The sequence below is a fragment of the Megascapheus bottae genome, chromosome 11 (assembly GCF_031878675.1).
Source record: "Megascapheus bottae isolate mThoBot1 chromosome 11, mThoBot2.hap1, whole genome shotgun sequence".
Lineage (NCBI taxonomy): Eukaryota > Metazoa > Chordata > Mammalia > Rodentia > Geomyidae > Megascapheus > Megascapheus bottae.
Window position 1 is genome coordinate 13663453 of NC_143519.1, and position 27200 is coordinate 13690652.

General features: G+C 36.1%; 1 protein-coding gene across 2 annotated transcripts in view; it reads right to left on the minus strand.

Moving 5' to 3' along the window:
* Positions 1-27200, minus strand: part of Gpc5 (glypican 5) — a 1012282-nt gene that overhangs the window by 110212 nt on the left and 874870 nt on the right. Inside the window, exon 8 of one of the 2 annotated variants that reach the window (XM_090341701.1) lies at positions 3722-3836. The exons of the other annotated variant lie outside the window; for it this stretch is intronic. Coding sequence (XP_090197827.1) covers positions 3742-3836 — 95 coding nt within the window. The 3' untranslated portion in view covers positions 3722-3741. The remainder of the gene's footprint in view (positions 1-3721; positions 3837-27200) is intronic. 2 annotated transcript variants of the gene reach the window in all.

Genomic DNA, 27200 nt, shown 5'->3' on the forward strand with positions numbered 1-27200 from the left:
TGCTCAGAGGAGAACTCGTCTGGGTGTTGGGGTAAGAAGGCAAGCAGCGAAACTACTTTGGTGACCATTAGCACATTTAAAAAGTGGCTATGGCGAGCTCTGGTGATATGAGGGGGTGGGGATAGCGACACATTATATTGAATTTCAGTTTATCTATGCATTTAAGTGGCTTACAAATTTCACCAAATGGTGTAAGCCAATAAAAGCTAGGGGTAGAAGGCATAGGAAAGAAAATAGTAGGAATTAATATGATTAAATTGTAAAATTGTATGTGTGAAAAAACACATGGGCCAGGAGCATGGCCTAATGGTAGCGTGCTTGCCTAGCATGTGCCAAGCCCTGGGTTCAATTCCTGCGTACCACATACACAGAAAAAGCTGGAAGTGGTACTGTGGCTCAAGTGGTAGAGCTCTAAGCCTTGAGAAAGCCCGAGGACAGTACTCAGACCCTAAGTACAAGCCCCAAGACTGGCAAAAAAAATACCTCAAAGAATAAAGTTTGATTATGGCTTCCTATAGGATGGGGTGATGGGAATAAAAGATTTAAGAATTAAGGATATTATTAATTAGTATATTAAAAGACTATTCTGATAGAAAAAAGAGTGGAGAGTGAAGAGAAGACTCAAAAAAGCTATCTAGTATTTGGCTTTTCTGAGCACATGGGTAAAAGTGGTGTCATTTGTTGAAGTGCAGAAGGCCAGAATTGGTACTCCGTTCTTCCATGTGCTCTCATTCCCCTCAAGTCTACTACAATCAAGAATTTATCACATTATTATGTCCTGAGGATGGAGCTCCCACAATCTCATCAATACACTTCTTAATTTTTAGAGGCAATAACAAACAGACACTTCTTAAGGCCTAGCACCAAGATAGACACTTAACTACATTTTCTCACTTAACTCTTACAATAAACCCATCATGATGTCAATATTTTAACCCCTCATAAATGCCTGATATTTAGAGAAGCCCCTTGAATTGCTTATCTCAATCAAAAACATGGATGTCAGGAATTAGATTCTAATTCTGATCTAGCTCTTAGAATAGATCTTAGCCTGTTTAGAAAATATAACATGGAAAATAATAACCTTTCCATTTTGTTGCTAAAGGAAATAATTCTGTATAGAACTTTGCTGCTTAAAGGTATTTCAGGATTTTTTTTCCTCCAGTGCTGTTCTCATAAGCTTTAAGGTAGGTCTTCAGTTGTAAAGAAAAGGAAATGAATATCACAGGATTTAATGTAATTTACTAAGGTCACCTCATCAATAAGAAGAGTAAGTATTTAAACAAAAGTCCTCCTAAGGCTATGGTTCAAACTCACTTCTCAGCTTGGTTGAGATGTGGGCTAAGACATTACTTCAGTCAGAAAGTGCCAGCCCAGAAAAAAAAATCAGCTATGTATTATTTGTCTAAAAAAATGGAGAAAATATTGTAGTAGAAACAAAGGAATTTATTGGATAAGATTATTTGATTTTAGCAAACGGAGTACATTTTAAAATATATTTGTACTCTTTAGATAACACAGAAAGCAAACCTCTGGGAGTTTTAAAGACAGCAGATGACAAATGTTATATTGTATGGGGTTTTGTTTGCTCTTTCAGCAAATATTTTTTTCTGTGCATTTGTCAATAAAATGTAGTTAGAAGAGGATTTGTTAGAAGAGCTGATTTGTTGATTCTAAAGCACAGAAACAAAGTAAGATAAAGTACAGTGGTGCTTGAACTTGCCCTCTGCATTCAAAAGGAATGTTTTACTGATAATCAAATAACTTATCTTTTTAGAACATTTCCATGGTCATTGGTATTTGAATTTTTCTGTGTGTTTATGTTATATGGAGAAAAACATAATTAATTGAAGGCCTCCAGAAACACATAAAAGTACTTGAGTTCGAATCCTTATGGTGATTTTTTTAAACATTCTAGCAAGAGAGAAAGCTAAACAAAAGTGACTGCTTCAGAAATTTGTTTTCCACAAAAAAAAATAACAAGGAAAATATCATGCACATAAAATCTCCTAACTTGAAAATAAAAATAAGTCCACACACACACACACACACACACACACACACACACATTTTCTATGTGTGCCATTATTGGCAATTAATCTTACTGGTACTTAAAGAATTCCTGGGCTTTTGTCCCTTAGCTTTTTTTCTCAAAGCTGGTGCTGTATCAGAACTACAGCTCTGCTCAAAATACATTGCATTTATAAACTGCTTTATTGAATAGCAAGTCCTTTGTGTAAATACTTAAAAATCATATACATGAATATCATATATATGAGTCTTATAGATTTTCCTGCCTAGACTAGCTTCCAACCTAGATCCTCAGAGATCTCACCCTCCTGCATTAGCTAGGATTGCAGGCATGGGTCACTGGCACCTAACTAAAATAATGTAGTATGTATGTGTGTGTGTGTGTGTGTACATATATTTTAAATTCTGTTTATATAGATCTTTTAGTGTGAATATTAACTTCATTATGGACAACTAAAAAGGATTGAGATTTTATTATGTAAAATAAAATAGTTCTAAAATCAGTGTTTATTATTGTTAATATGGAATTTTATTGCTACTTTTTATGCCTCAAATTTTCTCTTAATAAAGGAAACCTTTTTGACCAAAGATATTCATGTGCGATCTCTATAGAGCTTGGTGTTATCATACAAAATATGTCACTGATTATATTCTTATCCTTTTTGTATCTTACTCAGTCTAGCATGAATAATATCTGTATTATCTGAGAGCTCACTTAGAGACAATATAAAGTGTCCACATGCTACAGTGGCTAAATCTGGCCTAACCTGGAAATGAGCTTGGAGACTATGAGTCTCAGAGACTGACAATAGAGCTGGAAGGTACCTTAGAGAGCCTTCCCAGACCCACTGTTTCTGTGAGGAAAACCAGAGAATCAGAGAGGGCAAGCAACTGCCTAAGACATAATTTGTTTCCAACAGAGTGGTAATGCTGGGCAGAGACTAGTATCACAAAGACAAATCATAGATGAAATTTAGATAGAGAAGGAAAGTAAAGCAATTGCTTCATAAAATTTCCCCTGCTGTCCCAGACTCCATCTAAGAGTGAAAGCATCTAGTACCGTTAACACTTTCAGATTTTAGTAGCTAATATTTAGTGAAGCAGTTTTCCAGCATATTAAATGATTTCTCAAATTATCATAGGAAGGATAAAAAGAAACCGCATGAATAAAGACATAGTTTAATAGAAATGAAGAGCCGTTATAACTTAGCTGAATGGCATGTTATATTAATTTTATTGTTCCTGCAAATGTTATCTATAATGTTATAAAAAGTGATAAGAAAAAAGAGAAATATATTTATCTGCTTAAAGACAAATGAGACACAATAATCCTACTTTGAAAACATACTGAGGTTGACTATTGTGCTGAAGGAATTTATTCCCCAGAGAAATACAAACTTTGATTGCAACCGCAAAATAATTTATACACTTAAAATTCTAAAGGTTGTCAGTTTCTATCACCCTTTTTATTATGTAGATGGTGCTTGCATTTCATTTTCATACAACTTGTTTTAATCAATTCAACTGAACTGGATGATGGTTGCATCTCAGAGAATATCTGACACAAGCAGTTTAACAAAGAGAGCTCTCTCAACGTTATGGATAAATGGTTTTGAGTTTTTTCAACTTCCTGCCTATTGATACCAATACTTGAGAGGCAAATACATGCAAACAAACATGACACACTAACCTTAGATAATTTCAGTTCCCTTAAATAGAAGTGGAAAGATCAACTTCTAATGTAGTAATGCATATCAGGTTCCAAACACAAATATCATATTCATTTTGCTGATGTTTGATATCAACTGAAACAAAAAAAAAATTACGTGTGTATTTTTGTGAGTTCCACAATTGCTTTCTTCACCCTTCTTCAAACTATAAATTGAATAAGGACAATCTGACATACACATATTCCTTAATTACGGAAAGCAAGAATATTTACTAAATGAAGCTATTTTTATTATCTTTCTGTATGACTAAGACAAATAACAAGAAGTTAGATGCTATGTGACATCAGGAAAATTTAGTAAAGTCAGTTCCCAGTCAAGATGTTGAGAAAAGAAAATTGGAGAAGTATGCTAAATTTGAATAGCAAGAATGAACTCTCAGGTTGAGAAAGAACTAGAAACCAGATGTTCACATCAGGAAGTAGTTAAATGAGGTAGATAGCCTTCAGGAACTGGAGTTAGGGGAACATAAAAAAGGCACAATAGGAAAGGTTTTATCTGGTCAGTTCAGATGGGAACTGTATTGCAAAATGTACATGTATGCCTTCCATTCCACGAAAAGCTTTCTTTCTATATTGACATTTGCGTATGTTGTGTGCATGTCACTAATTACCACTGACTTTGCCCATTAATTGTTATTATCATAATTTCTGTTCAAATGAAGTACATATCCATAAGGAGAAAAGAAAGCAGTTAAGCTGTGGAACATAGATGGAAACTTCTAATTTCCAGTCAGTTGTACAAGGACTTTAGAAGTTGTTACATACTTTGGTGTACACATGCAAATGAACTGACCCAAATTAAAAATCAACACCACTTCTACAGTTCATCCTTGATGCCCCAATAATTAGGAAATGGATACAGAGAAACAACTTATGAGAACTAAATGTCATGAGAAAAACTTGTTTGGGAACCCTTACTGGGTATAACATCTAATCTTGTTCCTCATGGATTTTTAGTAGCTCAGTGAATTTTTCAGGTCTTACAGAAGTAGATAATTTAAAACTTGAGAGGCACTTAGTCTTACATAAGTCATCATACTTTTAGGAGTTTTACCACCAGGAGTTTTACTACATTTTATAAAGGTCAGAGGAAATTCCCATCCATTTTCTGAAAAGGGATGAAAAAAAGTCACCAATTTAAAATGTGTTTTATTACTACAGTAGACCCTAATTCATTGTGGTCTTACCAGAACGAACTATTCTTTACAGGAAAAAAACCCCTAAAACTTAAAAACTACAACAACAACAGCAACAAACAAGCCAATTCCAGCTAGTTTAGATACTGAAAAATTTACAGTAAATTTTATTTTAAGAAACCTGGACATGCAGCTGCCCAGCATTTGCAATATGTGGGTTCCATCCTTAGTCTCCTCCAGAAGAAATGTGGAAAGGTAAAGGATAGTGAGTCAATACAGTATTTTATGCTAGTACAGTCAAAAGATTAACAGTCATGGACTTGACAATTTACTTTAAAGGTATGGCAGTCAAGGTGGGGTGGAGTTGATAAACTGACAAAGGTATAAGCACAGGTAAGAACAGAAAGTAATAGAGAGATCATAAATAGATATATGCCAATAGTCAGTTCATGTTAGACAAAGAAACTTAGTAGAGAAAAAGCAAAACATTTAAATAAATGGTATTGGAACAATTTGACGGCCACTTACAAAAAAGTTTCAGGAAAACAAATCTAGACATAAATTACACCTTACAGTATTTTATCTTGATGAGAAGACTGACAGTTCCATATTCTTTTCTTCATAAGTCTTTGAAATGTATATAGTCCACTACACATTAGAAATTGTTCCAGATTAGAAGGGGTTAGGACATATATATATCCGATGGCTACCAAACTGCATAGACTAGTTCTACTGGCAGAAAAAGATGTGGATTATGACATGAAAACTTGAGTGATGACATTTCTATGTCATCTTAGGGAATCTAGAGAAAGAGAAATTCTTTTTGTTTCATTTCATTTTCAGATCTGAGTAGAATCATGGGAGATAGCACAGGAAGAACCATCTATATAGAGGAGTGGTTCAATAGATGACTCTGACAAGAGCATCTACATTTTACTAGGAAAATCAGTCAGATATACTATGAGGAACTGGCAGAAGGAAAAGAAGTAAAATTTGAAAATCCTTACTGAATGTTGAATACTGGAGTGGTACAATGGAAATGTCTTTTGTGAGAATACTGCTAAATCAATGCTTCACTGTTAACTAAATTTTGTGATTTGACTGAAGTCATTTTAATGGACTCTCTGCAGTGCCTAGTTCCTATAATTTTAAAATTAAAGAATTAAACAAGATAGTCTCTGACTTTTGAATCAAGGCAGTTCAAAATTTAGATACACACAGAATGGTTAATGTCGGCATTCAGAAGATAGAACAGAATAGTTATGCAACATGGTTGTTTAAGCCTACTCTGTGAAGGCATTAAGCTAGGAATTGCATTTAAAAATAATAACACATATATATTCTGTTAAGTGTCAACAGGTAAGATTTTGCTTCCCAGGGGTGTTTATCTATCTATCTATCTATCTATCTATCTATCTATCTATCTATCTACTTATCTATCGAATATTAGGCTTCCTCTTATTTTTCAAGAATAAATGGACTCTAAGATGGTTTTTGTTTTGTTTTTTTTGGTCATAGGGTATTGAACTCAGGGCCTAAGTGCTGTTCCTAGGCTTTTTCACTCAAGGTTGGCACTCTACTACTTTGAGCCATAGCCTCACTTCCAGTTTTATGGTGGTTAATTGTAGATTAGAGACTCAGACTTTCCTGCCCAGGCTGGCTTTGAAATGTTATCCTCAGATCTCAGCCTCCTGAATAGCTAAGGATATAGGTGCTAAAATGTTAAGTTTTCTAACTCTCCAAGTATTTTTTTAAATCTTTTAGAAATAGTATATATGGATCATGGAGTCAGCAAAAATTCACCTTCATTTCTCCATCTATCTCTGTACTTTCAAGATCAGTTGAATACTTTGTGAAGTGGGGAAATCAAAGGAAATCATAAACAAAGTAAGAACTAAGCAAATGAAATCATCCCAGGTTTGACATACTTTATTCAGAGAGATATGTTCATCAATCTTTCTGAGAGTCACCTGGATGACAAACTGCCCTTGACTTCATGAGTATAAAGAAATTTGGGCATAAATGCCAACAACCAGTAATTAATAGACAGACAACAATGTACCATGCAAGTGATTCTCAAGATTGCTGCTGCATTCAAAGTGAAAAGTTTTCATCCTATGCTATGATCTTAGAAGAGTTCTTCCTTCTTAGAACATTATAGTGCATATAATCAAATCAAACAGTTAATAATAATTCTGGAATTATCAACAAACAAAAACCCATAAACACAAGCACATAAACATGGAGAAATTCACACACATTTTTATGTCAGGTAAGAGGTGATGGAAAGCATTGGCAAATGCACATGCACACACAAACACACTTCTACTTAAGGTAAGAGGATAGAGTTAATGAGTTGAATAGGGAAAAATGCTTTGGCACATGCAGAAAAAGATGTGATACCTGTAATATCAGCATGATGAATATTGACAGATAAGCAAGGGTGGAGGCAGGTCTCAAGGAGGATGTAGTATAAAGGCCTTCTCCAGTGAAACCTTAAAAATGAATGGAGGGTCAGCAGAATCCTTTGAGAGCATGTTTCCTTTTGCAAGTGAGAGGATGAGGAGCAGAATTCTGTACAACAAATGAAGCCTTAAGAAGACTCCACCTAACTGAGAACTTATAAAGAAGACTGATAATAAGGAGATGAATTCCTAAGAATTTTTGTTGAAACTAAATGGGGCCACTGGTCACACCATGATGGAGGATTTGAGACATGATAGGAATTTAAAGGTAGACACCCACACTGATATTTGTTGGAGAGAATGATTTCTGGGAGGTCTGAGAGGAGGCAAAGGGAAAGCATTGTGAACAACTGAAAAGCTGTGCTGGAGAAGAGAAATGAGGGAAGTAGAATTATGTTTACATTAAGTGGGCTCTCTTATTACGAAGAGCAACATCTGGCTTTGGTTACATTTATCTGAACATAGTGAAAATGTTTGAATTAACCCAAAAAAAGATTAGACTAAATTTCATAACAGTGTTTATTTAGCAGAATAAATGACAAAACAGATACATGGGAACAGTGTCTGTTTATGCACACATTTCAAAGCATACCCCCAAACTCCATTATCTTAGCATGGCTGACACAAAGCAGGGATCGGCATAAACTCCTAATGATAGCCATTACAAACTGTGTTAAGTTAAGGTGGCTTAAACAGAGATATCACATGTCTTTGTTTATTGCTGTGATTAAAGGAGAGAGAGAGAGAGAGAGAGAGAGAGAGAGAGAGAGAGAGAGAGAGAGAGAGAGAGAGAGAGAGAGAGAGACAGAGAGAGAGAGAGAGAGACAGAGAGAGAGAGACAGAGAGAGAGAGAGACAGAGACAGAGACAGAGACAGAGAGACAGACAGAGACAGAGACAGAGGGGAAGGGAGAGGGAGGGAGGGGGGAGACTTAATAGAATTCTACTGAAACAAGAACAAGACACGGTTAGGAGATATATTTAAATTTTATGTTTCTCCTACCAATAGCATTTCTGGTGACACTTTTATACTTGAGGATTAAGTTCTTAGTTCTTACAGTGAAATTATTTTTATCCTTCTTTTTACTAACAAAAAAGCATACTTGGAACTTTTATTTGTTAGCCATTCTGGAGAACATATCTTTATAGACACAATCTCAGTTTTCCTTGGCTGTAATAACTGGATCTTAGAAATCTCAGAGACCATTAATAAAAACACAAGGTTTATTGCTGGAACTTGTTTTGGAATCTGAACTTCTGTTCTTTTATTTCATCACCTGGTGACAACCAGGAAGCAAGGGCAGAAACATAAGCTAGGGGACCAGTGTTTATCATGTATCAAGAAAGAAAGTAGAGTATACATTGAAACTTTCAAAGGTTTATTCATGTACTAAGAACAAGCTAAGAATTTCTTCCTCTAACTGAAAACTAGATTTAAGAGGTGACAAGAACAAATGTAACCATTGTGTTTGAAGCACTTGGCCAAACCATCTGCAAATGAAAAGGCAAAGCACAGATGTCTTCATCTCAGGTGTGTCAAACATGGCATACTCATACAGAGCAGGAGTGTTTTCAGTTAGTCTTAAATCATGCACCATACATCAAGGAAGTCAGTATGGAACAAATACCTAGACTAAATGCACTAGCTAACACACCTGAAGTAGAAGAAAAAGGAATGAATGAAAGTATCCCATTTCAGATACTTCATCTGTGCTTCTCAAGCTGAATTTTATGTCACAAAACAATGCTTCCTTTGGCAGAGTGGAAGACCTGAGCCAAGCCATGATTCAGATGCATCCTGATACTGTCCTTTTTCTTTAGAAAAACATTACATGGCAGTTTAAAACTCAGAGGGTCTATTGACAAATTTCATCAATAGAATGTATAGAAGTTGGAAACAGATGTATGACTCAGTTGGTAGAGTACCAGATTTAAGCAAGAAAACCAAAGAAGAAACTGAGTCCTGGAGTTCAAAGTATGCTCCCAGATTCCATCTCCTGAAAAAAGTAAATGCAAAAAGAGAGCAAAACTTGATCAACTTTTATTCTCCTTAAAATCAAATTCTTGGTGTCATAATTCCAGTGAAAATCTTTGTTTTGATCATTGCTTTTTTAAAAATTTGAATTGGTGTCAAATTTTCATTAATCTTTAGCATGAGTGTTCAGACAATTGTGTATGATCTATTTTCCATTCTTATACACTCACATAAATCTTTGGATTATTAAAAGTATTAAAACATAAAGATTTGGGCCGGGAGTTTGGCCTAGCGGTAGAGTGCTTGCCTAGCATGCACAAAGACCCAGGTTCGATTTCTTGGTATCACATTCATAGATAAAAGCCAGAAGTGGTGCTGAGGCTCAAGGGGTAGAGCTCTAGCCTTGAGAAAAAGTCCAAGGACAGTGCTCAGGCCCTGAGCCCAAACCTAGGACTGGCAAAAGAGTAAAATTAAAAAAAAAATAGTTTTATTGAGAGGTAATATATGAAGTCATTCTTCAGGGTAATGGGATATACATGTTTATTAACTGCTCTTAGGTTTGTGGCTGCCAAAGTAATACAATTCAAAAAATTCAAAGAATTTCTTATAAGATTATAAATTATATGTAACCCTTTACATCTGAAAAGGTATCATAATTTTAATCATTATTGTAAAACAGCGTTTGGCATAGGGAGGCAAAACTAAAACTTTGCTATAGTTTTCTTCTTCTTCTTCTTCTTCTTCTTCTTCTTCTTCTTCTTCTTCTTCTTCTTCTTCTTCTCCTCCTCCTCCTCCTCCTCCTCCTCCTCCTCCTCCTCCTCCTCCTCCTTCTTCTTCTTCTTCTTCTTCTGCCAGTCTAGGGTCTTAAACTCAGGGCCTTAGACACTCTTTGCTCAAGGCTAGTGCTCTGTCACTTGAGCCACAGCACCACTTCTGGCTTTTTCTGAGTATATGGTACTGAGGAATTGAAGCTAGAGCTTTGTGAATGCTAGGCGAGGACTCTCCACTAGAATACACTCCCAGCCCCTTTTTATTATTGTAGTTGCTGTTGTTGGGAATTTGTACCTTATATCAAAAATGTCTCCCAAAAGCTCAAGGTTGTTCTCTGGACTGTACAACCTTCAGGACATGGGGCTACTGAAGAGTCTGTCTTTGGAAAGACCAATAAGACTCTTCTCCTTGCTTTCTTTAGTATTTCAACCATGACACATGAAATTTTGTTCTGCTAATTATTTCTCAATGCTGCAGCCCCAAAAGCAATGGGACTGATGCACTGTGGACTTGAAATACTGAAGCTGTAAATCAAAATTGATTATGTCAAGGTATTTATTATAGTAATGGATATTTGGCTGCCACAGTTACTTTCAAAATTATATAATTATACTTAGTTCATACCATAGTCAGCAGAGTAGTCAGTTGACAAGAAAACTATGGTTCTGGGAAATGAATAGGTATTACAATGCTTATCATAAAAACTTGGAAAATTCTTAAAAAGTAGCCTTAAGATTTGACTTAAACTATATTCTATATAGTTAAATATGAACGTTTTATTTAATGTTGCATTTCTGAAAATGTGACTTGATTGACTATGTAATATAAAGCATTTAAAACATAAGCCTTCCCTCCTTTTTACTTCCTTTCTTTCTCTCTACTTCCTTTAACCCTCATTCTTTCCCTCCTAGGCCTGTTCTCCATCTTTCCCAAATCACTTTCTTTTCCCTGTCTTTCCTGACAAAAATATTTGACAAGAGATTATGAAACAGTTGCACTATAAAGTGTTCATAATAATAGTCACTATGCATACAGCAGTCTTCCAAGGACTTGTTCATCATGTATAATGAAGCTTTATGCCCACTGAACACACTTCTCCATTTCTTGTTCTTCTCTGTCTCTGAAAATTCATGTATGGTTTTCTTCCTTGCTGAATTTGACTGGACTACACACCTTATAGAAATAGAATCAAATAGTATCGATTGTGTTATGACTATTTTACTCAGTACAATGTTTTCATGTATGTTGCTACAAATGACAGTTTTTTTCTTTTCTATGTATAGCTATTAGTCCATTATATATATATACATATGTAAATATAAACTGAAAATATTTTATCTCTGCCTGTTGATAGATATTTGATCTTGTACATTACACCTGAAGATTACTCGGTATGTTAAGAATATACATTCTTATGTATAACGGGAAATACATTGTTCTATGAAGAAAGTGATTTGCTTATTTTTATTAACTAATTAATTAATCTGATTTGTTTATGAAGTTCTAAGTTATAGAAGTTGTTTCAAAATAGGCTGTGAGGTAATGTTAACTTATTTTTGAACTAATTTAATTTTATAAATTATTCACCGAGAAAAACAAAGGATTAGGTTAACTTAAATTTATGTTAAAATAGACTAAATGAATCATATTTGGAGGCCATTCTTTTAATGACTTTTTTCTTAGCTTCCAAATCTTTTTCTGAAGCTCAAAGAAATTCTTGAGGAATAACAGTCTAATTGAATAAAACAGAAGTAGCAAACGAAGAAGCAGTTTATCCCAAATGGTCTGTTAGTTGCTAATTATCATACTCTAAAGATTTCCACATCATGGTAGATTTTATTTTATTTTATGCTTGTTTTGGGGCTTGAACTCAGGGTTTGGGTGCTTGGGTACTGTCCTTAGATAATTTTTTCTCAAGGATAGCACTCCCACACTTGAGCCACAGCACCTCTTCTGCCTTTTTAAAAAAAAATTGTTTATGTGGTATTTAGAAATCGAACCCAAGGCTTCATGCATGCTTGCACTCCACCATCAGGCCACACCTTTGGTCACTATGGTAGATTTTTAGCTCTTTATGCAGTATTCTAAGACTTGCCAACATGTATTTAAGCTTGTGAAGACACTGAATAAAAGGAAATTTCATAAGGCATACAAAGACAAAACATGTCTTACCATCTTTGAAACTAAAATGATTGAGTTGAAAGAATTAACAACAGTCTTTTAGTGAAAATAGTGGTATTTACTATGGAATCAATTACAACTTTTTTTCAGGATCTCTTTATCTACAGAAGGATAGACTAGAGAAATAATTTAGAGAAGAGATGACTGTGTAGATGGTATATGATATTTTGACAAATTTATAAAAACAAAAAGACTTGTGTCTTCTCATAAGTTATTATGTGAACATTATTATGCCAATATAACTGTAATTCTTAGGCACTAACTAGAGTATATTTTTTCAGTGGCAAAAATTAATAAGGGACATTTAATTTATCAGATTTTATTATGAGAGTATAGATTTTTTTCTATTAAGGAAAGAAATCAGGAAGTACTTTTGGTTCAGTGAATTCTAAGAAGAAACTGTTGCGTTTGTTTTAGTGGTCAAGGCAGACGTATATTTCACTTCTATGAAGTATAATGCAGGGTTATTATAACTCTTACCATAACTACTTGGGTTATGAAAAATGAATTCCAATCCCAGGTGCCAGGACTGAATCTCATTTATAGTTACATTTTTATTCTTCTGACATATCAAATGCAGATATTATTACATGTTTTACAAAAAAAGGAAGATGAGAGGTCTAGTATATTCAAGGTTTCTTTGCTATTTAGTAGCCCATCTGAGATTTGAAGCTAGTTCTGTCTGTTTCAAATCCTAGGCAATTCCTATTATTTTATATATCATCCAACTGTTTATTTATATACATTTATTTATTTTTATAGCTCAGTTACATAAACCTAAAACATATTCACAATGGGTTTATGAATCTTGAGAGATTATATTAATGTGAGTATTATTTTTGCTAAAAATAGTTCTTACATTGATCATCTAAATTTTCTATTTAAAATGTAAAAGGTAATTTTCAGTTCAGGTTTTCCTCAACAGATTGTTTTCTGTTCTTTATGTAATCACCCAATTGTTCACTCTTGGATTCTAGACATTCCTATAAACTGTTTTTAATTAAATAGCAAAAGATCTGTCTATTTCAAAGTCTTTTCACCTTTATTTTCATATTCTAACATCTGCCATGGAAAGAGTAAATAAATTACTTCTTCCCCCAAAGTAACAACAATAGATTATTTTTCTGTCATTTCTGAGAATACTTGACTGGAGTTCATAAATTTCACAGATAGATCTTCTGAAAATTTATGCAATATTTTGTGCTTAAGTAACATAGTTCATTTTTTGAAACACACCAATGAGCCTCTTAGGTTTCTTTGTATTAAAATGTTATCAATAACAGTAATTGTGCTTTTCTTTTCCTTCTTTCCTTTGTTTTCATTCCTTCTTTTTATTTTATTTTTTGGTCTTGGGCCTTGAACTCAGGGCCTGGGCAATGTCCCTGAGCTTTTTTGCTCAAGACTAGCACCTCTACCACTTTGAGCCACAGCACCACTTCCTGGTTTCTGATGATTAATTCGAGCTAAGTGTCTAGTGGACTTTCCTGCTCAGGTTGGCTTCGTACCATGAGGCCTCATATCTGAGGAATTAGGATTACAGGCATGAGACACTGGTGCTTGGCAATACTGCTGTCTTTTTAACTAGACATTCACTTCAGTCAGTATAAAATTATTATTTTCCCTTCTATCTTTGCTTCATTCCCTCCCTCTCTCCTTCCCTCTCTCATTCTGCTTCTGACTTCGCTTTTCAATTTGTTTCAAATAAGTTTATCGCCAAATAACTTCAGGGACAAGGCTTTTTAAGAGTCTGGAGCCATTCAGTATTATTCCAAACTGAAAGTCTATTTTATATATAAATATGTAGGAAAAGTTTGCTTTGGCAAGAATAAACTCCAAGAGAAAGATAAAAGATTGAAAACATCTTAAAAGATTTTTTAACCAGAGTCATGCAGTTGTCTGTGTCATGTAAACATCTGTTTCCTAAATTTACCCTAGGACTGGATATTTAATGAGAGTTTTATAATGGAGTTGACCCCTCAATAGGACACAAAAGTTCATTCTTTGCCTCATTAAACCTGGAAGAGGTGACTGTTACGAATTTACCTGATTTTCTTCCACAAGGCAATGACTTAAGAGCACGAATGAATGAAGCAATTGCTTAATCCATCATTTTGGGATGTTTCTTTCCCCAGATAAAACTAATCCTGATTGATACATAACCTATTTTTTTTACAAAAGGCTCCAGATATAATTTATTTAAAAGATTAGCTCAATTTGAACTCTAGCAGTTCAAGTAGTGTGCAAAGTTCTTTTCTGAGCACTTCATCAAAGTTGGCAATTAGTAAAAGCTACCCAGTTGTCTAACAGTTGGGGACCCATTTAGCATATTTAAACTAGCATTTTTCTTATTTCTTATTCTAGTTATGCTACAATTGGCTTTTCTACTCTATTAAAAATTGTGCATATAATTGTGTGTGTGTGTTTGTGTGTGTGTGTGTGTGTGTGTGTGTGTGCACACGCTTTGTGACAGGAGTAGAACTGGAACTCAGAGCCTGGTACTCTGGCTTGGCTATTTCATTTAAGCCTGGAGTTGTAACACACCTTGGCTGTTGGTTTTTTCCCCCTGGTTATGTGGCAATAGCAGCATCGTGGACTTTCCCACTTATGCTGGCTTCCATTCTCTACCCTTACATCTCAGGCTCCTGAATATCTAGGATTAGAGGAGTGAGCTGCTAACAAAGCTTTAGAAACTTAAAAATAAAAAAAAAATATTTGCTTTACTATTATCATTAGAGAATGTTAATTTACTAATTCAGCCCACCAATTAAAGACATTATCTTTTCTTTGTTTCACATTCTGATTGTCTAGATTTATTTGCTTGTTTAGGAGTGGCATTTGGAGCCCTTATTTTATGATTCAATGGCTGCCAAGTATCCAGTTTTCCTGGGAAATCATGTAAAGAGCATAAATGTAGGTGTTTTTTTGTTTGTGTGCACCATGGAGAATTTTTGATATTACATTATTTTCCTGTGTATCTACTTCTCTTATACTAGATGGAATAACACAGATATATGTACTGAATCTATTATGCATATGAATCAAACTGAAAATATCCAGAATAGGAGTCAATGAACTAATCATAGATTATAAGGGCCTTTCTATGGAAATCTATATATAAACCCAGGTCCATATTTTTCCAACAACTTACTTTAACAAGCCCTTTGTGCAATAAATAATTTAGATGTAGTGAGAAAAAGATAAGCATATATAGGAAAATCTCCATCCTTGCATAAGTATATAGAACTTAGTAAATAGGAACACAAAAGTCTCCTATGTAATCTGATCTTTCTCTAGGACCACAACCACATTTGCCTACTCATCATTAGGAATTAATAAATCATTAATTATAAATAATAATTAATATTTTCTTTAAAATATGAAAGAATAGATTTCATTTCAAATGTATATATATTATGTGTATACATATTAAAACTTTTTCTATTGTCCTTGATAGTCATAATGTCTTGAGTTTAATTATAAAATCTTGTTTATTTTTTCTGTGATTATTTGTATCTTTATTAGACCATAAGTAATCAAATAAAACTCTATAAATATCATTCTTAAAAGATCTCTTACTGAATTTATGTTTACATCTTTCCTAAATGCCTCTAAGCTACTGTGTTTGTGCATGACATTTTGTCACCATTTTGTCAGTCTCTTTTGTTGAGTACTGGGGTTCTGCCTATTGTGTGTGATATATAAATATAAATGGAAAGGGTACGCTCCCAGTGGCATCTCAGGGCACTATGAAAGATTTTTGTCTTTACCCTTGACTTATGTAAAGTGTGCAGCTCAGGTTATATGAGATGGTTGTCTGATTGTCTGCCCTATTTTTTTCCTGCGAGAGTAGACAGAGTATGTTTATCTATTTAAAGCACTCCAGAGCAATATTAAGCCAGGACACCTGTAGAGCTTGTCAATGTGAGTTCTCTAACCGGTTGCTGGGGCAGGTTCAAGAACAGAACAACAAGCACTCTTTAGGATGGGTAACAAAATATCTCTGTGCTTACACACTGTGAAGAAGAGAAACTAAGAGAGGTAAACATTCACGTCCTTATTTTTTTCTTAGTCATTAATCTATAGTTCTCTTTTCAAGATCATTTGCTACTACTAGTGCCTATAGCAAAATGTAAGTCATTATTGGAAGCTTGAGGACAAAATATGACACCAGCTTATAGCACATAGTGCTTCTGTTGTCATCAGAAATTTTTCTTTTTATAATAATATAGAATCTAAACAAATTTCAAAGTGTTATATATTTCTCATTTTAATTGTTAAGGCTTTTGAAACTGTTAGTACTATTGTAGAAATAGGTCTCCTCAGCCTACTAAAATTTTAAAAAGAAGTTTGTGATAGCACCAGAGACTGAGGAAATATATTTATGTATATTTGGAACCACCAACTGGCAGTCTGTAGGTAGCAGGATGGCAGAATAGCATTATAACCCATTAGTCAATGTCCAATCAAGGAATCAAAATGGGAAAAAAGTATAGCAATTACATTATAAACAGTATTGATTTTTTTGGTGTGCGTGGGAATTTTTAGATTAAAAGATGTCACCTATTCTTTCTGTTGAATAGCAATATTTTTTTATTTTTTTACTTGCATTTGTCATGCTGTTTTCTTGTGTGTCATTTCTTTTCATGTGGAGCTTTGTACATGTGAGGCAAGTGCTCTGATTATGTGTCCAGCCCTTGTGTAGTACTTACTGAAAATATCTCAAGGATGCAGGTCTTGCTTGAACTTACATTAATCTCTTAACATGAAATCACCATGCTAGTATCTGTAACTGATGTCTATGCATTGAAAATGAACTTCATAGCATTTAGAAGCAGCATCGATTAAATGAATAAATTCTACTTACTATTAAATTGTAATGAATCCCACTGCCCCTCTTCTTACCTGTAACCAACCTTCAAAATTTCAAAACTTGGGCTGAGATAGAAAATACTGGAGAAAGAGAGAAAGAGCAGTAGAAAAAGAGCAAAAAATATATAAGATGAGGGAAAGTAAGCTCAATGGAAGTATGCAGTAAAAATGACAGTGATAACCTATATGGATATAATTTTTGATTATTTAGAATTCAAATTAGCCTACTTTTAAAATTATTAATTTATGGACCTAAGCTTCTAATAACCAAATAATAATATTCTTACCTTGTTGTATCAGTGCGATTTATATTTCTGTTCAAATTCAGAGCCATGTTTCTTTCTTGTATAACTATTTTTCCTCTCTCAACCTCATTTTTCTTTCTCATAAAATGTAGTTAAGAATCACTGTGTTATCTCTTACCTCTTTTGTTGTCCCTTGGTTATCTCATATTGTTACAGTATTTCACCTTGTTATCTGATATATTGCATATATGCATATTTGGTTATTTGAAATCGGACAGGGAAGGGGGGGAAACAAAATGAGGGGTGGGGGTGGGGGGAGGAAAATGGGGACCAAGACATGAGAAAGGGTATCAACGTTCGTGAAGCAATGAACCTTCTATCTGGTGAATATAATGTAACCCTTCTATTAATTACAAGAAAAAGCATATAGAAAAAAAAGACAGCAGAAAGGATGGTGTACAATGTACACATACACTTCTTGTAAGCAAAGTTGTTGAATGCTGACTAGTTGTTTCACTTATAACTTGAAAATCAAGTCGTGATTTAAAAAAAGTCAAGAGAAAAAAAAGAGTCACCAATTTCTTACTGATTTTAGTATTTAGTAAAATAATGTGTGAATGAATAAAAGTTCTCGGTAAAGGTTATTTCTATTGAGAAAAAAATGAAGCAAGAGGAAAATGAATAATTTCAAATACCAAATTATTTCCCAAAGGCTTTGGTCTTGGCAGTACATTGTGAATAATACCTTGTGATTTTCTAAAGTGAAACATTTTACTATTTGCTCTAATAGATGAATATGTGTTTAGCTAAGTTGATGACTATTGCAGAAAATATGCATTTGTTGTGTGGTCAAATAAAAAGCAGAACATTCAAAAGTATAGAACATTCAAATGTAACAGTAGCTTTCTCACTGAGTGAAAAATCCCCAGTTTAATTCTGGATCTTAGAATACATTTTTGATAAATCCAGCATAACATTATTTAAATAACTGAATCTGATCAAATGTGTCAAATTGAATTTTTAAAATATCTACCAAAGGAAAATTAAATAAAATATTGCATTCACGGTTCAGATCTGGAAGCAGAATCGTATATTTGCAGTCTTAAGCAAGTGTTGGATTTCATAATGTCCTCACTCAAGAGTCCCTAGGCCCGAGTCCTTGTCAATAGAAGACAATCTATCAATATTATATCACTGGATGTCAATTGTCATGTTGTCACACATGGGTGACGTGCAGAGCCTGAGTTAGAGCTATGAGGAAAGAAATGACATTTTGGGAAAAGTAATCTTAACCATACCAAAGAGAATATGGTTTGAGAAATTTCATAGTCTGGTTCTCAGAACACATTATTTTACTTCTCAGAGAGAAACATAATTGGACTTGACTCAGAACCCTCTGTTTATCATGTCAAGCATGCTAAGAAAGCCATGTTGAGTTCTTGAAACTTCAATATCCCCAACTTGATGTGATATATGGCTGTCCTGAAGAGTTAGTAAAACACTGTACTGAAATGTCTTGAGCACAGATCCTGTATTTTCAGTGGTACTAAACAAAATTTATTGATTGCTATTTGTTTCAGTGTAGATTTGGCTACAAGTTAAGATCCCAACACAAACTATTTAAGATATTCTGCTCTCTGACTATTAGTTTTTCAAAGTACCTTACCTTTTTCCCAAAATTATCTTGAAAAATGAAGAACACAGCATGCTAATGTCCTTGAAATGCTACACTTAGTTAAGATCTAGTAGTCATACATTAATTTTTTAAAAAATCATTGTAGGCATCTGTGCCAGATACTCCAGTAGACTTCAAAGCTAAATTTTCAGATCCTTTGTATGGCTTGCAGTCTAACAGAGAAAGAGAAGTTGGCCTTTTATATCAGAATAGGTGTAGAAACAGTAGCCTGAAGAGATCGTAGACTATTTTCTCACATGGTTAACATGGATCTTGGAAGGGCACTGGTTAAGACAATCGAAAAAGGAATAATCAGAGAATGAAGTGATAGAAGAGTTAGTATGGGGGCCTATAAATATGGAAATCTAATTATTTTCTTAGCTTTTAGTTTTATTATGCCATACAGCATTGAAGAGTAAACTCATATACTGAGTTTGCAGATAGAGGTAGAGTACATATCTTCAGCCACATCTACTGCGAGAAATCATATTGTTACTATTTGCACCTAGTAGCACTAGCAATCCTTCACCATGTGCAATAAGAAAAAAGTAAAGTTAGTAAGTAGACATGTATGATACATTTTTAGGATTTAGTTGATCAATTATTTGTCAAAATAGTCATTTTCATTGTTTTTTTTATTTTTGTGTATAGAGGGGTTACAATTACATTAGTCAGGTGGTGGGTATATTATTTCTCGAAACCTGATACTGCTTCTCATGTTTATGTCCCCCTTTGCCTCCCCCTTCACCTTCCCTTTCATCTTGTTTTCCCCCTGCTCTTCCCTATTTCAGATAAACCAATAAGTGTGTATATAGTATATCAGTATACAAGTTCAGATACAGTAACCTTATGAGATTAACTATAAATAGTCATGTTTACACATAATCTGATGGCTCAATTTTTTTTTGCCAGTTCTGGGATTGAGCTCAGGGCCTGATCACAGTCCTTGGACTTTCTCAAAGCTAGAGCCACAGCATTATTTCTGGCTTTTTTCTATATATGTGGTACCGAGGAATTCAACCCGAGTCTTCATGCATGCTAGGCAAGCACTTTACCACTAGGCCAAACTCCTGGCCCCTTAAATTTTTGATAATTAGATTATCTACAAATTCTGGATACACAACACAGAAACGCACACACAGTTCAAATATTCTATTCTTCTGTGTTTTCTTCTTCTACATAAACTCTATGTAAGCTGGGATTCAGAATGTCTGCATTTCTTTTACCATTTACAACTGTCAATTCTTAATATGGCATGATCGAAGTTAACTGAAATTCTGCAGAGTTAAAATTTATGAGATAAAATTCCAAAGCAACTGAAAATAGCTAAGTCAAGGTCCTCATGCTGTTCAGATAGCGTTATTAGAGATAATGAATGAAATCATATTTTCTTGTTATTTGTGAATTCTCTATATTATTTGTGGTCATGTGACCAGAAACATGATGATCAAATTATCTTGTACAGATAATTATTTGCAATTATTTCCCTTCCTGTACTTCTTTCCAGTTTGCTGTTTCTTTAATTTAAAGCTCAACTAGAAAAGGGAGAAATAAAAGCAAACTAATTCAGAAATATCATTATGGAATTACTTATTAAGAAATGTTCAAAATGCAAATTTCCAATCTAACAGCCTATAATAAATACTTTCAGGGTGACATCTGAACAAAAGCTATACATATGGTCTCCTAGTAATTGCAATCAAATTTTCTTGTTTTTCAAAATCCCGCTATGATAACTCTTTGACTATTTTGAGAATAATACCTTAATTTATTTCCCATTGTAACATGTGTAGATACAGTCTGAGCACTCAACCATGGAAAAATTGAAGCTATTTTTAATGTGCTGCTTGACCATGTCATTTTATTATGTTGTTTGACCAACGAGATTTTTAGGAAAGCAATTGTAGAATAAGATAGCCATAGAATATTCACATTTAAAAACTGCTTATAATTAGAATAATCACTTTACATATGACATATGCCCTTTGGAAGCCCACTTTACAAACTAAGAGTCATAAAAATATAAAATGTGAGGAGATCAGCGGAAGATGGTGGTGGTTCAGTGTGAGTTGTGCTGAGCTCCCGCCAAGATACAAGTTCTGGCAGCGTAGGGGACAGTTCTTTACCAGAAATTGATCCTAAGTAAGCTTTAGTGCCACAGAGATCTCAGTCAGAGAGGAAAAAGGCAGAATATCAGCATGAGAAGACAGCTTGGAGCCCCGCCAGCCAAGGAGCAGAGAGTGCTTCATGGTGGTGCTTCATGGCGGTGCAGACCCACCTACTGCAGACAGAGCCACACAGAGCCTGCAGGAGCCCAGAGCCGACACCCAGCTGCACACAGAGCTGCCAGCTTCACGAAACCGGAGAATCCAGCAATTTGTGAGTACCTCCTAGAAGAAGTTTCCACTTCTGCTCAAGGAACAGCATTGGGAGGGAGCCCCTCCCCGACAAGCTGAGAGTAGCACCATCTTGACTGCTAGCAAAGAGCTGGCCAAAGCAATTGGAGCCTGAGAGGTGATGCTGGAAACACCATCTTTCTAACTGGTAAAGGATTTCCCAGAGATCCCTTAGCCGGAAATCCGGCCCCAGCACTGCTGAAATCCAGACCCTGCACCGGCCACAGACCTGGTAAACAAAGCCGCCTGCGGATCTTTCAGCTTTGTTTTACCAATGAAGCAATCTGATCTGAAAAACCACAAAGCCAAATCACAAGAGAAAAAGACTTTGTGAAGTGTTTGGATCCTGATTTAGTGGAGACACAAGTTTCCTATCCTGCTCCCCCCCGCAAAAAAACAAAGAATATCCTTTTTTATGTTGTTCTTCTACCACCATTCATTTGCATTTTTAGGTGTTCTTATTTTCTCTTTGCCATTTTACCTACACCTTTTCTAATCTTATGATTCATTCCTTTTTTTTCTCCTCTCTTTTCCCGAATTCTTTCTGTCACAGTCATTCCTAGAAACACAGTGATAGCTCTGGGTACAGTAGGATTAAAAATGATCTCTATATTGATACAGTCACCTCCTTTTTAAACTCCTGGTTCTCAACCCTAGTATTTCTTGGGTAAGAACTCACAATAGTGAGGAACCTCCCCCCACATTTTCTTTTTCTTTTTTTTTGTGTGTGTGTGTTCTTTTTTCTTTTCTTTTGTTGTTGTTATGTTTCTTTTTTCTTTTTAAAATTTGTATCATTGAAATCTCCTATATCTACCTCCTTCTTTTCTCTGTATATTCTTATTACTCTTCTTATTTTCCAAAATTATATCTAAGCTCATCTAAACATTCTACTCAAATATTCTACCTATAGATCAGTTATCCTTAAAAGATACATTTTCTTCATTACTATAATAATCTTACACTCCTGCATTATTCTTTTCCTACCTCCCTTGATGTCTTTTATATTATTTTTCTATCTCTAGTCCTCTGTGCATCCTTCAACTCTTATAATGCATGGATCTACATTTGATGGTTGTTCAACTACACTCTAGGTCCACAGGGACTTAAATACAGCAGAGATTGGATTGAGTGACTTATTATTTTGGTCATAAATTGATAATCTGTGGTTTTATTAGATTTGTATGAAAGTGCGCAAAAAGAGAGAGTGATATTACCAATATAAAAGTGTGAATATCTATTGTCAGCCAACTAAAAAGGTCTAGGTTGGTTATATCTGAAAAATTATAATCTTGTTTAGTATTAATCTTGCTCCCATTTTCAAATGGGCAGAACAAGAAATTCAAGAAAAACATCAAATCAAGGAATAGCATCTCCCACCCAACATAAACAGGCAACTGAGCAGTCAGTGGCAGGAGATTCTTTCAAGTGCTAAGCAAATGCAGTTCATAAACATTGTTAGTGAAAAGTATGAAAACATAAAGAAAGAGATAAGGGAGGAAGCCATACCTAAACAAGAGGAAACCATAAACAAGGTGATATGTGAAAAAGAGGAAGCCATAAAGGAGGCCATAATAGAGGTTTTTCAAAGAAAAATGGACGAATTTAGAGAATCCACAAGCAAAAAGCTGACCAAACTCCAACAAATACCAATGAGAATAAAGCTCCTGAGCTAACCACTCAAATGGAAATCAAGAGTTAAAGAAATCCATACATGATCTAAAACAAGAGATGTGAGTCATCAAAAATGAGCAAGGTGGTTGAAGAATAAAGTAGAAAGCTTTGATAGCAGGTTATACAATACAGAAGAGAGAATTTCCAGTTGTTATAGAGAAAGAACAGAAAATGACTCAATTCAAATCTAGGAAATATGAGAGAATGCTTCAGGAGGTCCAAGATACAATTAGGAAGCCTAATTTAAGGCTAATTGGTATTGAGGAGGGCCTGGAGAAAGAGGTCAATGGTATTAGAAATGTATTTCAGGGATCATCTCAGAGAACTTCCCAAATATCATGGAGGGCAGGCCCATCCAGATACAAGAAGCTTTTCAAACCCCAAACAGACCTGACCAGAAAAGGACATCCCACCACCACATTATAATCTGTACAGGATCAATAGAGACCAAAGAAAAGATCCAAAAAACAATCATCTACAAGGCAAAACCAATCAGAATAACCCCATATTTCTCAGCAGAGACCATGCAAGCAAGAAGAGATTGGAAGGATATATGTCATGATCTGAAGTCAAATACCTGCCAAACAAGAATACTGTACCCAGAAAATCTCTCATTCATAACTGAGGGAAAATTAAAAACTTTTCATTCCAAGGAAAACTTGAAACATTATGTAGCAACCAAACCAGCACTGCAGAAAATTCTCAAAGATGTTCTACACATTGAAAACCAACACAAACGTAAACTCTGACAAGGAAATGGCACTTAAATATCATACCATCTAAGTACTATAAGAACTGTCAACACATAGGCCCTAATGTAAGCTTTTAAAACTGGCAGGAACTAGTAAATATTTTTCAATCCTAACTCTCAATATCAATGTATTTAACTCTCCAATTAAATGGCATAGACTGTCTAGTTGGATCAAAAAGCAAGATCCATCGTTCTGCTGTCTTCAAAGACACATCTTGCCCCCCCAAAAGAAACATTTTTTGAAAGTGAGGGGTTGGAATAAACTTTATCAAGCGAATGGCCCCCATAAACAGGCTGGAGTTGCCATCCTTATGTCAGATAAAATAGACTTCAAACTAAAATTAGTGAGAAAAAACAAAGAACGTTATTACATACTAATAAAGGGATCTCTCCTCCAGGAGGACATAACCATCCTAAATATCTACACACCTAATCCCGGAGCACCAAACTTAATCAAGCAAACTTTACTTTCTCTGAAACGATACATAGATCAAAACACAGTGATTGTTGGTGACTTTAACACACCACTCTCACCTATGGACAGATCTCCAGGCAAAAACTCAAAAGAGAAACCTCAGAATTGAACAACTGTATAGACCAACTAGATCTAACAGACATCTGCAGATTATTTCACCCAGGAACAACACAATATACATTTTTTTCAGCAACACATGAAACATTTTCCAAAAGAGACTACATTTTAGGGCCTAAAACAAACCTGTACAGATTCAGAAACACTGAAATTATTCCATGCACTCTCTCAGACCACAAGGGCATCAAATTGGAACTGAACACCTATCACCACCAATGAAAATCCTGTAATTCATGGAGACTGCACAACACATTATTGAATCACCAAAGGGTCATCAAGGAGATCAGAACAAAAATTCAACAGTTTATGAAATTTAACAAAAAGGAGCACAGCAAAGGCAGTACTCAGATGAAAATTTATAGCTCTGAGTGCCTACAATAACAAATTGGAAAAATTGCAAACCAACAATTTAATGTGTCACCATAAGCTCCTGGAAAAAGAGCAACAAACACACCCTAATCTCAGTAGAAGGAAGGAAATTATTAAAATCAAAGCAGAATTAAATGAATATGAATCCCAAAAAGTATAGAAAGAATCAACAAAGAGATGAAGGGAAGAAGGAAGATGGCGCTGAGACAATAGGGATGCTGCCTAGCTTTCTCTGACAAAAAGAGAGAACCAGGGAGTCCCATGAGCAAACTACCTAAAGAAATCCACAACAACAATCTCAAAAAGCAATGGAGAAGGACTGAAACCGGAAAAGAAATCCAGATAAAGCTCACATCCAACTTTCTTAAAGAATTCGGAACGCGAGGACCCCTCCCCCACCTCTCGCACAAAGCTGCAGAAAGCCGCGAAAAGCGGCAGCTGGCGCCGGACCAAGCCGCGAAAAGCGGCTTGAGCGGGTGCCGGCTCCACGCGGGGAAAGGGGCGGCGGGCACCGGCTCTAATCCACGAAAAGCGGCGGCAGTGGAGGGCGCCAGGCCGGGAGCCCAAAGGCTGCAGAAACCAGCACAGAACCGGGCCATCGAACGGCGGAAGCAGCAGAACCCAGACGCGGAACCAGAACAGCAAGCAGCGGAACCCAGACGCAGAACACAGGCGGCGGCTGAGACCCGAGGGGAGTGAAAGATTTCCCACCACCATGGAGCACCCGCAGACAGACGCAGAGGCGTGAGTAATACAGTGCATCCCCAAACACATCGGGAAAGCGGAGCCGGTGCCAAGCAATAGAACTTAACTCAGACCCCAACACCCCGCCTGAGAAAGACTGGCGGGAACAGGGGGGCAAGGAATATAGAATCCTGTCCCTTCCCTCAACAGCCCCCTCCCTCAGGCCATTGACTGGAGATTGACAGGCGGGCTACCCATAAGACCCAGCACCCCACCAAGGGAGGCGGGGCTGTCCCAACTCCCACCCGCCCAACGGGCTCAACCCCCAGCCCTCTGACTGGAGACTGACAAGCGGGCGGACCCTAAGACTCAGCACACTACCAGGGGAGGCGGAGCTGTCCCAGCTCCCACCAGCCCACCAGGCTCCTCTGCCAGGCCACTGGATCTGGAGAGTGGAGGGCGTTGGGACCCTGCCTTACAACAGTGGGTAGGGGGTGCGGGTAAATAGGAGCCTGCATCTGCCCCCCCTCAATTCTTGAGCGGGCCATCCTCCAGCTGGGAATCCTGAACAAGACAGCACCAAGGGGGCCCCCCACAGTCACAGACTCTGACAAAGCAGTGGAAACACAGCAGGGATCTGAAGGGCCTACCACCAGCCAAGCTCCCCTTCTGAGAACCAAAAAGGCGTGGCTCCGCCCTTGGAGCCCACGTCCCCAGCTGGGCCCTGCCCCTGAGAACAGAGGGGTCTCCCGCTGGTCCTGCTGAGAGCCCCTGAAACTCTCAATCCCTAGACCCTTGGCTTGGGGCCGCCCCTGGAAGCAGCACAGGAAAACGTCCACCAACCGTGCTCAGACAGAAGCTCGCAGATCCATACCATGGTCCACTGTGAGGCCACTGGTTGGGCTAAGAGCTAGTCGCGCAGCAACACATAAGTTTTATTCTAATACTTTCCAAACTTTGTTCTCAAATACGCTACCTATTTACCCCCTGACCTCTCTCATTCTATTTTTCTATCTCTGGACCTCTGCTCCTCTTTCAATCCTTATACTGCATGGATCTACACTTGATGGCTGTTGAGCAACACTGTATATCTAGGTGTTTAATTATTCTCTAGGCTCAGAGGGACTTAAAGACAATAGAGATTGGATTGAGAGCCTTATTGTTTTGGATATAAATCGCTTATCAGTGAATTATTAGACTAGTCGGTAACTGCACAAAAAGAAAGAGTGATAACACCAATCAAAACTTGTGAACATCTAGAGGCTGCCAGCTACAGAGGCCTAGGTTGGTTATATCTGAAAAACTATAATCGTGTTTAGTATTAATCTTGCTCCCATTTTCAAATGGGCAGAACAAGAAACTCAAGAAAAATGTCAAATCAAGAAACAACATCAGCCACCCCCCCCACCCAATGTAAACAGCCAATGGAACAGTCACTGGCAAACCTAGAGGAGAGTCTTCCAAGTGCTATACCAATGCAATTGATAAACATCATTAATGAAAAATGTGAAAATATAAAGAAAGAGATAAGGGAGGAAGCCATAGCTGAACAAAAGGAAACCATAAACAAGGTGATAAGTGAAAAAGAAGAAGCCATAAAGGAGGCCATAATAAAGGTTTTTCAAAGAAAGATGGATGAATTCATAGAACCCACAAATAAA